General features: G+C 51.3%; 1 protein-coding gene across 5 annotated transcripts in view; it reads right to left on the bottom strand.

The window, feature by feature from the left end:
- Shank2 (SH3 and multiple ankyrin repeat domains 2) overlaps positions 1-16,333 on the bottom strand; it is a 434,250-nt gene that overhangs the window by 228,676 nt on the left and 189,241 nt on the right. For all 5 annotated transcript variants that reach the window (XM_050137009.1, XM_050137013.1, XM_050137010.1 and 2 more), the window contains exons 12-14: positions 13,748-14,066; positions 6,832-7,001; positions 1,725-1,838 (exon numbers count right to left, since the gene is read on the bottom strand). In XM_050137009.1, the coding sequence (XP_049992966.1) occupies positions 1,725-1,838; positions 6,832-7,001; positions 13,748-14,066 (603 nt within the window). The remainder of the gene's footprint in view (positions 1-1,724; positions 1,839-6,831; positions 7,002-13,747; positions 14,067-16,333) is intronic.

Here is a 16,333-nt window from a genome sequence, read left to right as displayed (position 1 = left end):
AAAGAGGCTGTAGTCTCTCCCAAGGTTGGCAGGCAGGTAGGTAGGGAAGGCTGTTCTTCACCTTCCAGCCTATTCTAAGCCACTATTCTCCAAAAGATGAAGAAAGTAGGATTGCCCAGTGACCCCTCGTGTAACCCCCTAGGACTGCCCTGTTCAGGCGTAGCTCAGCCAGCAGTTCCAATGAAAAGCAGAGGTTGGGGTGATCAATTGTCTCTGAGGGTAAGCATGGGAGGGGAGGAAGGGATGGCCTCACTCCAAACAGCAGGGGTCCAATGAGATAGGCAGTGAAGACAGGCCATAGATGGGGCAGGACAGCCTGCTTTGCAGGAGGAAGGTGGGGCCAGAGCAGGTTGAATGGAGGTTAGGCACTAGGACAGATCAGTTGCTCTTTGGTGAGTAGTATTCTCATGGTCCCATCCAGCAAAATGTGCTCCTGCCACCTGCTAACTGACTGCCTATCTGCCACCCCATACTACATCACTTCGAGTCTTGTGTTTCACGGTCTGGCTGGATGGGCTGGGGATGTAGCTCAGTAGATAGAGAGCTTGCTTAGCATGCATGAGGCCTTGAGTCCAACTCTCCATTCCCAACACCATATAGCCCTGGTAGTGTATACCTATTGCCCCAACACATGAGAAGAGGAGACAGGAGGATCTGAAGTTCAAGATCGTCCTAGCCAAATGGGGAATTAGAGGACAGCCTGGGCTACCTGCGACTATCTCAACCAAACATAAGCAAGCAAACAAAAAGGCCTGGTACAGGTCCAGTGTCAGATAAAACAGAATACAACCTAGCAGTTACACTTGAGCAGCCCCACAGAGAGAGGCTTAGGACACATGGACCCTACTGTCTCAAGGCCAAGTTCTCAGAGAAAAGGTTTCTGAGTAACCAACAGACTGTCCAAAGCCAGGAAGGCTTGAAGGAGCCCAAAGGCAGGGGGTGCTTCACACAGCATGTGTTCCTAGACCCTCCCTGGCCCAGGCAGCCTGACCAGGACCCAGGGATTCCATGTGGAGCATCAGACAGGGAACCTCTAAATACTTCGTGAAGGTCACATTTGAGCCAAGTTCAGGGGCCACATAGACAACACAATATCTGCAGAAGCCATGTGGCTACTTTGGAGGAACATCTTATAAATGATCACAAGTCACCACGGAGTCTATTTTATCCAAGATTCAGGTGTCTCTGCTTCTCCCAGACCTTTTCATATAAGTGCCCACTGGCACTGTGATCGGAGCAATCCTTTTCCATCAGAGCAAGGTTTTTCAGGCAGGCAGGTTTGAAGAACGGCTCTAACGCATGATGCCAGGATAGCTTTGGCTATGAACATTGTATGATATCCCCTGGGGAGGGTCTGGAGAGCGCCGCTCATTAGTAGGGAGTGGCCTGTGTTTTAATACCTAATCTACAGGCAGAAAAAAAAGACATTCACTCAACCCCAGAGACTCCTGAGGGTGACAAGGACATACACTCCAAGTTCATGTTCCAGGTTTGCACCAGATATGCAAATGACTGCCCTTTAGCAGACCCTGCACACCAGCTTGTCCAGTGGTTCTGTTTAGATGACGCCCACTAGAACGGAACCAGCCAAGCCATTTGCAAGGAAACAGAGAAGCCTTAGGTTTGGAACCTGGCCTTCCACAGTGTAGCCACAGCCACGCCCTTGCCACAGACTCCGGCCAAGCAGCCCCCATGATTGGGCTGGCCCTGTGAGGCCGCCTTACCTGCCTGGCTGTCCCGGGGTTTGCACTGCACCTCCTCCACACACTCAGCCGGGAACCACCCGATATGGCCACGGGCGCTGCCTTCCCAGAAGCCGCCCTCGCCGATGCTCAGAACTAGAGGTAACAGAAAGGAGAAAGGTATCAGTAATGGGGACAGAAGGGACTAAGCAATGAGACACCTGACAACAGGTAGAGCGAGCGAGGGGCTTGCACTGCCAGCAGCTTGGCAGGTGAGTAGCCTTCAGAGAACACAGTGCCAAGGGATGGGCAGCCCAGGACATGAATCTCTCCCATCTGCTGGGTGATGGGGGAGAGTGAAACCCTATTTTATTTCCTCCTTTAAGTGTGTGTGTGTACCTCCGTGTACCAGGTGCTGGGGCAGGGTTCCAAGGACCTCATAGTACCCTCTAGCTCCGTTAGAATAAAGTTATGGAGGCAAAGCTGGAATGACCTGTTCAGAACAGATATGTGTCATCTGAATATGGTTATGTGGAGGAGCTTGCTATCCTGTCTATACATCTTAATCTGCCTTGAAATTATTTGAGACTCTAGGCCCTATCGTGGAGAAACAGAGTTCCCAGCACAGGCATTTCTTCCTCATTATTCTGACCTTAAATGGCAGATAAAGATCTGCCCAGGCTGCAGATTTGAAAGAAACAGAACAGCAAACTCTGACTGTAAATTCTTGTCCAGTAATCTGAGGAAATGACCCAAATAAAAGAGACAAGCTATTTCCATGCTGACTGATACCATCATGTTTGCTTGAAGCAATTTCCTCGAAGTGTGGACTCAGGGATGTAGCCTCTGCCCTCCACACAGCTCAGCTAAAGGACAGTCAGCTTAGCCTCCCAGCTCTGGACCTAAGGACATCATCTTGGGGTGTGGCCCTGGGTGGAGGAGCTGGGTTGTGCAGTGAGGCCTACGAAGACACCCTCATGAGCATACCTCAGAGCCTTCAGTGTGCCAACCCTGATGCTTCAAAGCACCCAGCAAGAAGTGAGATGCTGAGGTTGGACTGGCATCCCCTTCTCCATGCCACACCTTACCTGTGTCATACGTGGGATGGCTTGTTTAATCACTACGTGCCTCAGTTTCCTCACTTGTTAGAGAGGAATACTGTTTAGATCATGGTCCCACTGCTTGCTCTGGAGGAACCCCGAATTTAGCCGTGCAGGTGACTCCCCTCAAGCACAATCTGGGTATGGCACACAGGTGAGGCCCACAGAAAAAGCAAAAGGCCAAGTGAGTACAGGCCGGTGCATACAGAGTTTGACAGGCACCCCTGGCACTTTAGGATTTACTAGCTTTGCTCTCTGGGACATTTTAGTGACATAGGGGGACAAGGAAACCACAGGATGCCAGGAGAGTCAGGTAAGTCAGGGAATAGACATGTTCATGTAAGAGTGGTGTGCCTGGAGGGCGCGTCTTATGGAAGTGGGTGTGTATGTGAGGGCGTGTCTTATGGAAGTGGGTGTGCCCATGAGGCCATGTCTTATAGAAGGGGGTGTGCCTGTGAGGGTGTGTATTATGGAAGGGGGTATGCCTGTGAGGGCGTGACTTATGGAAGGGGGTGTGCCTGTGAGGGCGTGTCTTATGGAAGGGGTGTGTCTTTGAAGGCATGTCTTATGGAAATAGGTGTGTCTGTGTGGGATCAGGCACACCTTGCCTAATAAAGAGAGAGTCAGGCTTGGCTTCCTTGTGAATCAATGACTTATTTCAGAATAGAAAAGTGTGTTCTCCTTGTTTAAGGCGATGTGTATAGATGAGGGAGTCTCCTCCACACAGCAGACAAAGAAATTGCACTGGGCTCAAAGTAATGAACTTGGGCAGAAGAGGCTCATCTAGGCCAGACCTGGGGACAGAAGGCAAGCAGACTGGGAGGGAAGGAACAGCTGCTTCTAAAGGCCCTGGAAGAGGTCAGGGAAGAGCCAGCACTTCTGACCAGAGAAAGGGCAGGATGACGACACTGTATGCCAGTCACCCCTCCTGAGGAAGGGGGCACTTAGCGCCCAGAACTTTCTAGAAGGAAGGACCATTCTAACCCTACACCTACCTCAGCACAGTCCTTTAAGCCACTGGTGGGAGCACTTTCTACAGGTCCAGTCTCACTATCCAGACAACAGCCACCACAGGAGGCTCCTCTCTATAGGTGTGCAGGGGTGGGGGTTCCCCTCCTAGCCTTGCCTGGGTGTGAAAACCAGCTAGGAGCATGAAGAAGTGAGAACCAGAAGGGTGACTGGGACACATCCAGGCCCAATCCACACATATGCCCCCTTCAGCTTGGATTTAGCCTGGATGTTCAGTCACCCTGACCTCCTGGACAGCCGGTTCTGCTGCCTTGAGGCTGCCTGTCCAGGACCAGCAGGGGCTGTATCCAGCTGGCTCCCAGTGCTACCCAGGCAATGATGACCATATTGGGGGAAGTGCCAAGGACCTTTTTACTCCAGACATTGCCATGTCTGGCAATGGCTCCAGCTGCTTTGTACCTGAGAGAATGACCATGAGAGGCACAGGCTGGGGAAGACAGGCTTGCCGGACAGAGGTGCTGGGAGGTCTTCAAAACCTGGGCTTCATGGGCCTCTGTGCCTCTGGCCTAACTCTGCCAGCTCCACATAAGTGATCTAAGGGTCACACAAGCCGTGGAGCTAGTAACACTACCAGCTCAGATGGAAGCCTCCCCCACGGCATCTCTACAATGCTCTTCTGCAATCTGCAAAGTCAGGGGATGTGAGGTGTGTCTTGAGAGGCCGCAGTACTGATGTGAACAGCATCTATCCAGAGCTACGGCTTCCTATGCACCTGCTATATCGATAGGGTTAGAAATAGACTCTAGTCAGGGAGGGTCACACTGTAAGGGCATGTGCACATGCGTGTGAATGTGTGTGTGTATGTGTGTGTTCATACAGATGTGCACTTGTGCATGAAGTGTATGTCTGGTTGTGTGGTTAACATGAGGTGTCTTCTTTACTCACTTTCCTGCAGTACTTTTTGAGACAAGGTTCTCTCATGAAACCTGGGGCTCCCCAATTCTGATTGGCCAGGGGTGCCAGGATCTACCTGTCTCTGTTCCTCAAGAGCTGGGACTTCAGGTGCATGTTGCTGTACCTGACTTTTTACATGGGGACTGGGGAACCTGAACTCAAGTCCTCCTGCTTGCTCAGCAAACAGTTTACAGCTGGAGCCTCAGCGCCAGCAAGGATGCTCTAAGTGCCATTTGTGGTGGACCTGAGTGAACATTACAGATGAAGTTGTCAAGGAGCCACCTGCCCAGCAGCCAGCACACTGCACCTGCAAAGTCTGCATCCCGTGTATTGCTGGTGAGTCTGACACACCGCGCGCCTGTTGTAAGATCGTCGACTTGTACAGGATAAAGGCCTGGCCCATGGTGGGTGGTATTGCAGAAATTTAGAACCGTAGCCCACATGAAGATTTTAATTCTTGCATTAAACGACATTGGCACAGTCCAGGGACCTTATGGACACAGTGAACAAGGATTCTATTAGACCCCAGAGTAGAGAACAATTCCAAAGCCTAATAACGCAAACAGCCACCATCAGGAGGGCCTAGCCCTTGCGGATGCACTCGGACTCTAGAGGAATGCTCCCTCGCTTCAAGGCAGGAAGGGAGCTTTACCAGAGTCCCTATTTCCCCAGCTCCATACTGGGCAGGGCAGTGTCCCACAATGAGGCCAGCAGTGTAGAGAAAAGCCCACAGTGTAAGAACTGGGAAGGACCAGAAAGTTGGAACTGGAACGAGACCCTGAAGACAGTGAGGACAGTCCATGCCAGGGAGAGGGCTGAGGTCCAGCACACAAATGAGAGTTACTGGGTAGGTGAATGAGGAGAACAAAGCATGTCCTTGAGAGAAAGGCGAAAGTGAACAGGAAAGGGGCTGGGGGAGTGTAGACATCCTGCATGTGCTTGCTGCTGGAATGATCACACTGGGATCTTTAACGCCGTGTGCACGCCAAGCCACGGTGCTGCTGTTGTAAAACAACACATGTAGCCAATGAATAGAAACCCCAGCAGAGTCCTAAGAAGGCGCCGCAATGAGAAAGAAGTAATTTAAAGCTCACACACAAAAAGTGCAGAAAACATCATTTTTGAAATTATGAACCTCGCAGGAGGAATGAGATGGGGGAAGGGGCTTCGGAGGAAAGAGTAAGTGAACTTGAAGGAGAAGTGAACAGGGCACTAGGGACCTGTTAGAGGCACAGAGGCACAGAGGCATGGAAGCTGAGTTCCCCGGGCTGGGAAAGGATGGGGTACACACTCTCCAGAACTCCCTAGAACCTCACAGTAGCCCCAGGTGAGTGCACAGACCATATAGAGATTATGTATCATTTGCTGCGGGCTGAACAATGACCAGGTGGGGAGGGCAGGGTCAGAAGCCACCTGCCACTTCTACTTCACCTTGTGTTCAGTATTGGGGCCTGGGCCTGTTGGCCAATAAAAGGTCCGTCTTGCTCCACCTGTGTGTTTTATCTTCCGCTATGTGGCCCCTGGAGTCCCCACCTCCCTCTTCTCCAGGTCCTTCTGTGACCTTCAGCCACAGGCTTCAGTCACCACCACCTCCTCTCTCCACACTTTACCATTATATACACTTTCCTGTCGTGCTTCATAGACTCCCCTCGCCTGTACAGGAGTGATCATCGGATCCCTAGGACTCCTGGGAGAATGTTGGGCTCCTCAGCTTGTTCACAAAAGTCCTCAGAGTTCTGTCTGGAGAATTCCTTTTACCTGGTTGATTTCCTCTGCTCATCAAACCTACGCCTACGCCACGGGCTGCCCCAATCCCACTTTCTCATGGGGGTTTCAGGCTGGAAAGAAAATTGACTCACTGGGCCCCAGTTTGGCTCTTCCCTGTACTTCCTACAATGGACCCAGGAGTGTGTGGGAATCTTCCATCCCTAAAGACCCAGTACTAGGGATACTGAATGACAGGGACCAGTGAGAGTCTCTCTGCTGTCCCAAGAGTCCACACTTCCCATAGCAGACCCTGCTGAACTGAGGCCTTAGACTCTGCCCTGACTTCAGAAGACTCACCACCTTGTTTCACGGAGGCAGAGAGGCCCTGCCTTCCCCAGAAGCAGAAGACAAAGACTGACCTTTGACTCTGTCACCTCGATGAAGGGGGATCTCGCCGTCGACTTGGGGTTGGTATGGCTTGATGGCGACGAAGAGTCTCCCGGGCACCGCACTGTACAGCTTCCTCCTGGGCCCTGGGTACTCAAAGGTTGAGAGGGAGTCCTTGTTGGCACCAGGAGTGAAGGGCGACCTGAATCAGGCAGCAAGGAATAGAAGAGAAGAAAGTCACACTTTGTCGGCCACAACCAATGCAATCTATAAACCCTGGGCTAAGAGTGACCCTGCTGGTACCTGTGCGGCCAGATAGCAATGATACATGTGGGCCAGGGACAGCGTCTGTGATGAAAAGACTCAAGAGGACCCAGCGGTTGTACTGCTGGGCACATCCCCAAGAACGTAAAGCAGGGTCTCGAAGGGACATTCGCACCTCATGTCCCTTGCAGCATCATCCACAGCCCAGGCAGCCACAGATGGATGCTGGATGAACAGCTCACAACCACCCATGCAATGGAACATTATTCAGTCCGTAAAAGGATGTTCTGACACTTGCCACAACAGGGATGAACCCTGGGGGACATGATGCTTGATACAAGACCTGTGTGAGTCCATCCATATGTGGTCCCCACTGTGAGATCCACAGAGATAGACAGTAAGAGGGAGTGTCAGTGGTTCACAGAGAAGATGGAAGGTTCTGGAGATGCATGGTGAGAATGACTTCAGGATGTTGTGACCACAGAGCTGGGCACAGACACTAGAGAAGACAGGAAATCTTGTGAGGGTCTTACTACAGTAATGAAAGCAAGTGAGGTGCTGCCATCGGGAAAGCCCTCGCCGTGTTTTTCCAATTTACTGTGAGCATTGGTCACATTGGTTAGGACATACATAAAATCTTCCCCCAAACGTGTTTATGACCATGGGCATCCTTCTGGCCACTTTCTTACATCAGCAGTTTGTACTGAATTCATGTTCCAGGCCCATTTCCCCCCAATAGCAAGAATCCTTGCTCTTTACCAACAATGGGACGCAGAGGGTGAGGGTCCACACATGAGCAACCTGTGGAGTCCTCATCTTGAGGCATAGTGAATTCCAACAGGTGATGGACTGACTGTCACATGCTGGGGACAAGTGCTCACCCACGTCCTAAGCAGGGATTACCTCAAGGTGGCCTCCTGTCACTTTTTTGGACACAAACATGACCACATAAAGAAACATGCCAGGATGTCAGGGCAAGATCCCAGAGCTTTAATGCTAGGAAGGCAGCACCTTCACAATGCTGGAACCTTCCAAGAGGGTACTGACCAAGGGAAAAGAGTGGGCATTTAAAGCATTGGAGAAGGTTCCAAAACGAGAATAGGATTCCAAATCTCCAGCTCTGGTCTTTGAACCTAAAGACACTGTGGCCTCTAAACACACAGGAGTGGCTTTGAGCTCTGTGCAAGGAAAGGAAGGAACCACTTAACACAAGGACCAGTGGAAAACAGGCTTGCAGGGAGTTTCTGGAAGCTGACAGGGTGCTCTTTGATTAGCGAAGGTGAATTTCTGTCCTCGTTTCAGTTTTGTTGTGAGATAAAACACTCTGACAAGAAAGCAACATGGGGGAAGAGGGTTGATGTGGCTTGCGATTCTGGGTCACAGTCTAGTACTGCAGGGAAGTCAAGACAGGAGCTTCAAACAGCTAGCACAACCCATCTAGTCAAGAGCTTAGAGAAATGAACACAGCCAGTTCCCTTCTCTCATCCAGCCTGGGACCCCAAGCCTAGGGAATAGTGCCACCTGTGTTTCCCCACATCAAATAAGACAGTGAGAAGACATTCCTCACAGGCATGCCTACCTAGCCCTACCTAAGCAATCCCTTATTAAGACTGTCTTCCCAGCTGCCTTTTATGCTATATTGCCCATGTGTATACAGGCCTTGTGGTTTGGGGTACTCTTACAGAACTGCAACTGTGTGATCTGTTATATTTAATTATACTTCTTACTTTATCTGGTCAATAATTCATGGGTTCTTACTTTTCCAACTGGAATCGCCATGGGATCCAGCCACTGGACCCTGGTTGATGTCTTCGAGGGACCCTGTCTACAGACTTGAAATCAGGGCTGTGGCACATTAAATTTAGGCCCTCACTTACAATGCTGGTGAGGATGGATGGGAACTGAATGTGCAGGGCCTGGAAACATGCCTGAGCTCTGTAAACATTAGAGAAGGTAGAAGGCTGCATATAACTGGGGTCCTCCCCCACAATGTACCCCTGACACGCTCAGGGTTTTCTAAATCATAACCATGGATGCAGTCATTACAGAATTCTGGAAGCAGAGGTACCTGAGTGGGCTATGTGACCAAAAAGATGCCAAGGGTAAGGTGGAGATAGAGGACAGGGCACGACTTTGCATATCCTCTCCTTGCCTTGTCAGCCACATCTTGGGGCTTTATGGATCCATCCATCCATCAATCTAGCTATCTTTCCACATATCCATCCATCATCCATCCATCCATCCATCCATCCATCCATCCATCCACTTACTAACATGGCCATCCACCATCCATCTACTTAGCCATTATCAACCACCTGTTCATCCACTCATCTGCCCACCTTACTGCATAGCCCAATACCATCTTTTCACTCACACCCAAATTTGAAGAAACATTGCCGGAAGCCCAGTTGACCCCTTATCAGATATTGGACAAGTCGGTGAATCTCTTAAAGTCTCAGTTTCCCCATCATGAGTGATGATGAAAGCGAATCAATAAGAATCCACTCCACAGCATAGTGCTATGGCAACTGCAAACTGCAAAGCAGATTAACGGAGTGATGGGTACTCTAGCTAATGCAAGCCAGTGCCTGAATGTCATTCCAGACACAGAAGTCAACGTAAACACAGTCCTGGCTCTCTGTTTTCTAGTTCACTCTACAGACAGCTAGCTCTGAGCCCTCATTCTGGAGGCCTGAGAAGTCTCCAAGAACAGGGGTAGGGGAATCATTGGTCATGGACCAGGGTGAGCACACACAGTAAAAGGATCACTGGTGATGGGTGGTCCCAAGTGGGTGTTGAAGAATCTTAATAATCACTATTAATTTGAATGTCATGACCTCTCCTGCAAGATAGCAAGTAGAAACATTGAACCCATTTCTCAGGTGGGAGAGAGGTTCCACAAATAATGACCTCGCATGGAGGGAGGTCAGTGTGACCCTCGCATCCTGATGCTCTATCCTGCAGTGTAGTAAAAGACAGGAAAGACGGCACATCAAGGGAAGGTGTCTTATGAACGGTGCCTCCTGCCCAGGGGCCATGCTTTCCTTCGAGCTGCCTTGAGCAACAGCAGAGTCACGGCCCCTCTACAGCCCCAGGTAAGTGGTAGTCTCCGATGCGCAGGCCTGAGAGGCCAAGCTAGGACACACACAGTGTGAATGGTTCAGCAGTTCCCCAGCCCTGGCATCTGTGTTTCCTTCCTGTTCTGGCCAAGAGCGGCCAGATGGAGTACCAGCCGACTTGTTTTAGTCTGAGGGTTAGATTGTTGGAGATTCAGTACCAGAAAACCAACGTTCTGTTCTGGGGGTAACTGGGAAGGGTAAATTGGGCCATTTCCCAGCTACCCTGTGTGAACAGGAACTACCCACACACTGAGCTCGCTCCATTCATTCACTCCTCCATCAGTTACTCATTCATCTATAACTTCCCAGGTGGCCCATCACAGTGCAGCACACACATCTGAGCACAGAAGACAGGAAAGGCCACACAGAGTGAACCAAACTGCACTCCAACCAGGCATGTTTCTCCTAAGTCGAGGGTGACAACCAAAATCAAGGTTTGAGTGTTCACACCCAGTCTAAGCTAGGGTGAGAGTCAGGCAGTGCAACTGAGACCTTGGAAGGTGTCTGAACAAACACGTGACAAGTCAGAGACTAGGGTATCATGACTGGCAGTAGGGTGGGGCCAGTGGGACATGATGGAGGAGGGACATTCAATAAGGAGGCAGGCACTGTGGTTGCTCTTGGGAAGATGTGGGTGGGGTTGATACGCAGAACCAAAGAAATCCAGATATGGCCAGGAAGAGTCACCGAGCAGAGGCTGAAACCAGTGTCTCTCAGGGAATGGGTTGGAATAATGGAGCTTGTAAGCGCTGCTAGCTGGGGCTTGGGCACAGCAGATGGCATATTCAGCACACAGGGGCTTGAGCACTGGCTTTGGATGGGCCACGTTAGCCATCATTGCTATGCCTACGGACTGGACACGTGCCATCCTGCCATTTAGGACTCAGAGGAAGAAACACACCAAACCAGGAAGCATAGGAGGTTTATCCCAGGACCTTAGTTTGCCCTGCCTCCAGCTGCCCATCCCCAGGACTTGCCATCATTCAACAGGCCGAAAGACAGTGCTTCAGGAGGGGCTAGGATACAGGCGGGACAACCAGCCGTCAGTAGGCAGACTCACTGTATCTTTGAGGGTGAATAGAATGAGGGCTCACCCAACTTACAGATGTGAAGTGGGGTACCAGTACTGTGTTGACCATGGAGGAGTACCTCCTTTGTCTAGGTGGCTCTAGTTGGGTGGGAGAGGGTTCTGCCTGTGTATAAGGCCAGGTTCACCCCAAATCCAGAGCCCTTCACTCTATGATAATGGCTGTTCTGAACAAGGGATCTTTCCCATGTTTTCCCATTCTCTGCTGAACTTATGGGATCTCATCCCTTCTTGATACTCACGCAGTTTCTATCAGATGACTCCAACCCTCCAGAGATTAGCCCTAGCTCTCCCCAGGTCTGAATCCCATTTTATGTGAAGCCAGTGTTGCTATCAACCTGTCTCCCTCCCGTGCAAGGTGGGGAACACACACATACACCAGCGCGCGCGCACACACACACACACACACACACACCTGCACACAGGGAGTGCCCAGTGCAGAGGGCTTTAACTCCTACATTCAGGTAGGTGTGGCCTGACAGAGGAGCCATAGATTACTGCACTCTGCAGAATACACAAGAAGGGGTGTCTGGACCCAGAGTCCACAGCAGCCAGGATGTGCCTGCCCTATGGAGATCACCCTTCATTGGGCCCCACCTACCCTAACCATAAACCTGGTAGTCTTACTGACATTGTATTGATGGTATCTGAGTGACATGCTACCACACATTAGCCCTGGGGGATAAGAAAGTGGCCAGGGAGAGCAGGACTTAAAACAATCTCTCTCTCTCTCTCTCTCTCTCTCTCTCTCTCTCTCTCTCTCTCTCTCTCTCTTCCATCCTCCCTCCCTCATTCCCTTTTCGTCCCTCTCTCTCTCCTCCCATTTCTGTTGGAGCAGCCCAGGGATCAGGATGCAAGGCAGGGGAGGGAGCCCTTTCCCCTCATCACCAAGGTCACCATGTCTCTGCTCCACCGAGGGCAGGATTTAGTGTGCAGATCCCCATGTTCCTATGGATCCAGAGGGAAAACACATGGGTAGAAACAGGCCAGAGCCACAGGGCAATCTGACACCTTTACACCTGTGTCTGATAGGCTGGGATGGACAAAGTGGTTACCCCAGAATCTCCTAGGGTCTACAGGAGAAATACTAGACTGTCCTGTGTGCTCTGAAGTCCATGGCTCACCTAGAATGATTTATGGTCTCTGAGCACCTTGCTCTGCAATGTGAGATCCTTGTCTCAAGAGGGTGTCCTTCCTGATACCACTCGAAGAACTGGTGTTTGTTGGGGGGAATAGATAGTGATGTCAATGTCACTATCCTCACCTCACGACCTGAAACCCCAGAGATGGGTGGGACTTGGGAAAGACAACCTGACCCAGATGAACGCAACTGGTGATGGACCAAGGATACCACTGTCTCCCCAGTGGTCTCACCAGCACAGACCTTTCTTCCTGCCAAAGCAAAAGTCACTCAGGACAGGAAAGACAGTAGTGGAATGTCCCCGTGATGAGCACAGCTAGATCAGCCTGTGATGTTAAGCACTCTTCCACATCTGGGCAGCTGAGAGAGACCTGGAAGTACTGGACTGCCTCACCCACCTCCCAGGTTTTCCATAGGGTAAACACAAATCTCCAGGATGGGCTCAGGATTGTGACTCAGCTGTGCCTCTGGGTGCCACTAGAGGGTGCCGTCTCTGGAGAGGTGAGCACAGAGACTTGTGCTATGTAGGCCCAGAGCAGAGACTGGACAAGCACACCGCTTCCCACTCTTTCTGGGTCATACTGTACTAGGTAGGATAGGGCGAAGAAAATCAAAAGGAAGAGACTGAGGAAAGGGAGACAAAAGATACCAGGGAAAGGCGAACAGAACCCTCCAGTGAAGACAGGACCATGGCAGGTGCATCCCGCCATCCTCCACTACCTGACACAGGGATCACAGGAAGCCAGAGGATCCATTTGTGCTGCCTTGAATCTCTCTGATGGCCACCAAATATGGCCTCAAGGCTTCCATATGAGATGAATCCCGAGAGTCTCTTCTTTTGGCTAAGAAACTCGGGAAGGCAGAGGGGTGTCTGAGAGCTGGACATAGGGATGTAGGTCCCCTCCTGGCTGTGCAGGTTGGAAGCCCCTTTCCTACAGAAGGTCCAGGCTGTGACACCCTGACTGGTCCCTTAGCCTGCCCCATTCTAGTTTGCTTCAGAGGTGGGTGGAGGGACTCTGAGCCCCTGCTATGCTGAACAGACTGTACTTCAGGCTGTATGACACCACAGACTGTACTCTCTATCCTGGTTCCCTAAGCCATTTCATTACAAGAACCAAGGAGTCAAGGCATTGGAAAGTATATAAGGCCCCTGCACAGCTCAGCGTCCTCACCCATGCTGAAAAATAGCCATTAAGGGTACCAGGCTAAGCAGAGAGCCCCCAGGCTCAGAGAACAGAATACAGCCTTGGTGTTTTCTGGGGTAGCCTGAGTTGAGAAACATGTATGGCTAACCGTCTCCCACAAGAGCCCATGCCCATTGCCCAGCTTCTCCTTACCCCACATGCCAATGTGGCTGTGGCCTCTTGCCATCCTCGCCAGTGCCACCGAGCCTGTTGAGTGAGGGGGAGCGACTGCGGGGCCCGGGGACATAGCTTCCAAGGCTCTTCGTGGCTCCATCGGGCTTGCTGGGTGTCTGCTGCAGCAACTGGGGTGAGAGGCTTCGGTGGGAGGTGGCTGCAGAACAGACAGCCCATTCCGGTGCACCAGCATGGAGGTTGTTGTCACTATTGGAACGCAGAAGAACTCTGGGGGCAGCCAATGTATTGGGGGGCCGCCGCCTGCGGTTGGAATAAGCTGGGGCCTCTCGGAAGGGCACTGGGTTGAGGAGAGAAAGAGAGAGGCAGATGAGTAATGCCAGGGAATAGGGACACAGGGAGGCCAGGTCTGCATGCATCCAAGCCCCCGTGCAAATCGGTGATGCGTCTGAAGGCTTGATGCAAGATCTGCTGCTGGGCTCCCCAAAGCCTGACTTGCCCCCCACATGAATGCAGAGAAACACTGAGGCACATGGAAACTCAAGCCAGGACCTCGATGGAGGGCACTCAGGGTCAGGCCTTCCATCGGGCCAGCCCATGCCTTCAGCAGGAAGACACAGCCATGACACAGGTAAGGACAGGCTTCCCCATGTCACTAAGCGTTAGGACATTACATGGATCAGGATCATCCCCTAGAAACGGGACTAAACCTCTGCCATGTGCAGAGCTGTGTGTCCAAAGTTCATACGCTAGGGTATAAACCAGGACCTTAGGATGTGACCACTTGTGGAAAGAAGTCCTTTACAGGGGTGACTACATTAAAATGGGTCACTAGGATGATCTCATGCGACGGCAATCATCATAATCCAGAGATTAGGATCCCGACACACAGAGGATGACATAAGGATACAGAGAAGATATCTGTAAGTCACAGACAGACCTCAGGGAATCAGTCGTGTCACTTTAAGCTTGGGCATTCAGCATCCAGGATGGGGACTAAGGGGCGTTTCATCTTTATGAACCACTCAGGCCCACAGCCTTGGTCACGGCTTTCCCTGCAAGGGAAGCCAGTCACTTCTCCCCACCCCCATCACTTAGGTAAAGGAGACCACAACACCTCAGAATCTTTCCTTTCTTCTCCCAGCAAGTGGGGCCTAGTACCGTGCAGCAGTAGCAGGTGGCCCCACTTCACTGAGCATCTCATGAAAAGGTCTAGACAGAGCTGGGTCCTCACACTCCCGAGCCCAACACACCCAGGGACTCAGCTAAAGCAAACCTGGACACCTCAAGGGATGGCGTTCACGCTGAAGTCACCCAGAGCGTTCAGCTGCTTGGTCAATAAAAGAAATCAATCTCTACAGTCTCTCAGGAGTGGCACTCCAGGCTACAATGACAGTGACAATAGCTGTCCTCGCCTTGATGGCCAGATACACTGTGCATCTCCTAGCCTCTTGATGCCCAGGGAAGCCTTGCTACAAGATTTCTGTCCCTATATCCTTAAAGCCTGTGCTGCCCAAGGCTAGAGCTCTGTTTTGCAGACAGGACCCTGTGAAGCCAGAGAACCGGGGCTTCCGGGGAACTGACCTGGGTAAGAACCCTGACATCAAAAGAGAAGCAGAACACCACAGTTTAGGACAGCCTATGGTATCAGCTGCCCAAGGTCAGAAGTCAGAGGTGGGCACCCCATATCACAGAGTCCACAGCCTTCTACTCATCTGGACATCAGAATTATGAGGATATAAGTAGTACTAGAATAAGTAGCTCAGGCACACTTAATGGGAACGGAATGGCTCTGGCAGACTTTACGGGGTCAGAGATGGCCCTGCAAAGCTCACAGAAACAGAGGTGGCCTAAGCACAATTCACAGGGACAGAGGTATCCCTGTCATGGGGACAGAGATAGCCCAGGCATAGCTCAAGAGGTGACCCCAGCAAAACTCACAAGGATAAAGGTGGTACTGAAAAAACCCACAGGGACAGAGGTGGCTCTGAGAGTGCTCTTTCAGGTCAGCTGTGAGTCAAGACACTTCTCTGTCCTAAGAATCAGAGCTAGATGCCAAGAGGGAAGCCATATGGCAGGGGAAGGAACTGCTGGGCTTGGGGGTCATTTGATGTATAAAAGGAGTCCTCATTCCTCCAGTGGACAGAGGCATGTCTCATGCAACCTGCTTCCTCTGCAAGCTTTTGATGGGAGAAGATGCTCAACCAAGCCATTGGCTATGTGCTATCTCACTCCCAGTTTCTCCAGCATGTGACTCACAGGGGCTGGCCAGAGACAGACCAGGAGCACCAAAGGCCGGTAGTCTCTGCTTTGGAGCCAAGAGCCTGTGCTCTTGAAGAGCTAGGCATAGAGCCCCAGAAGCCCACCCAGCTCCAAGAGAATCATAGCCAGGTCAGGCTATCAGGTGTGTTTGGCTGGGCACAAAGGAAACCTTACTGATGACGTTACCCTGAGTAGGACCCTGAGAAGTCTCAGAGTGTTCACCATGGAGCCTATAATTGTTACCAACAGGGAGTCTGTGGTCCTCTTGGATTTAAAAGGCCTTAAGGACAGGTGACCCCGCTATCCCATCAGGCCTCATCTGTCAATCACTGAGATCGGGGCTGG

The sequence above is a fragment of the Alexandromys fortis genome, unplaced genomic scaffold (genome assembly GCF_014885135.2).
Source record: "Alexandromys fortis isolate MF-2015 unplaced genomic scaffold, M_Fortis_MF-2015_v1.1 scaffold_3, whole genome shotgun sequence".
NCBI classification, from domain to species: Eukaryota; Metazoa; Chordata; class Mammalia; order Rodentia; family Cricetidae; genus Alexandromys; species Alexandromys fortis.
Note: the sequence above shows the minus strand (reverse complement) of the source record. Positions and strands in the feature narration are given on the sequence as shown.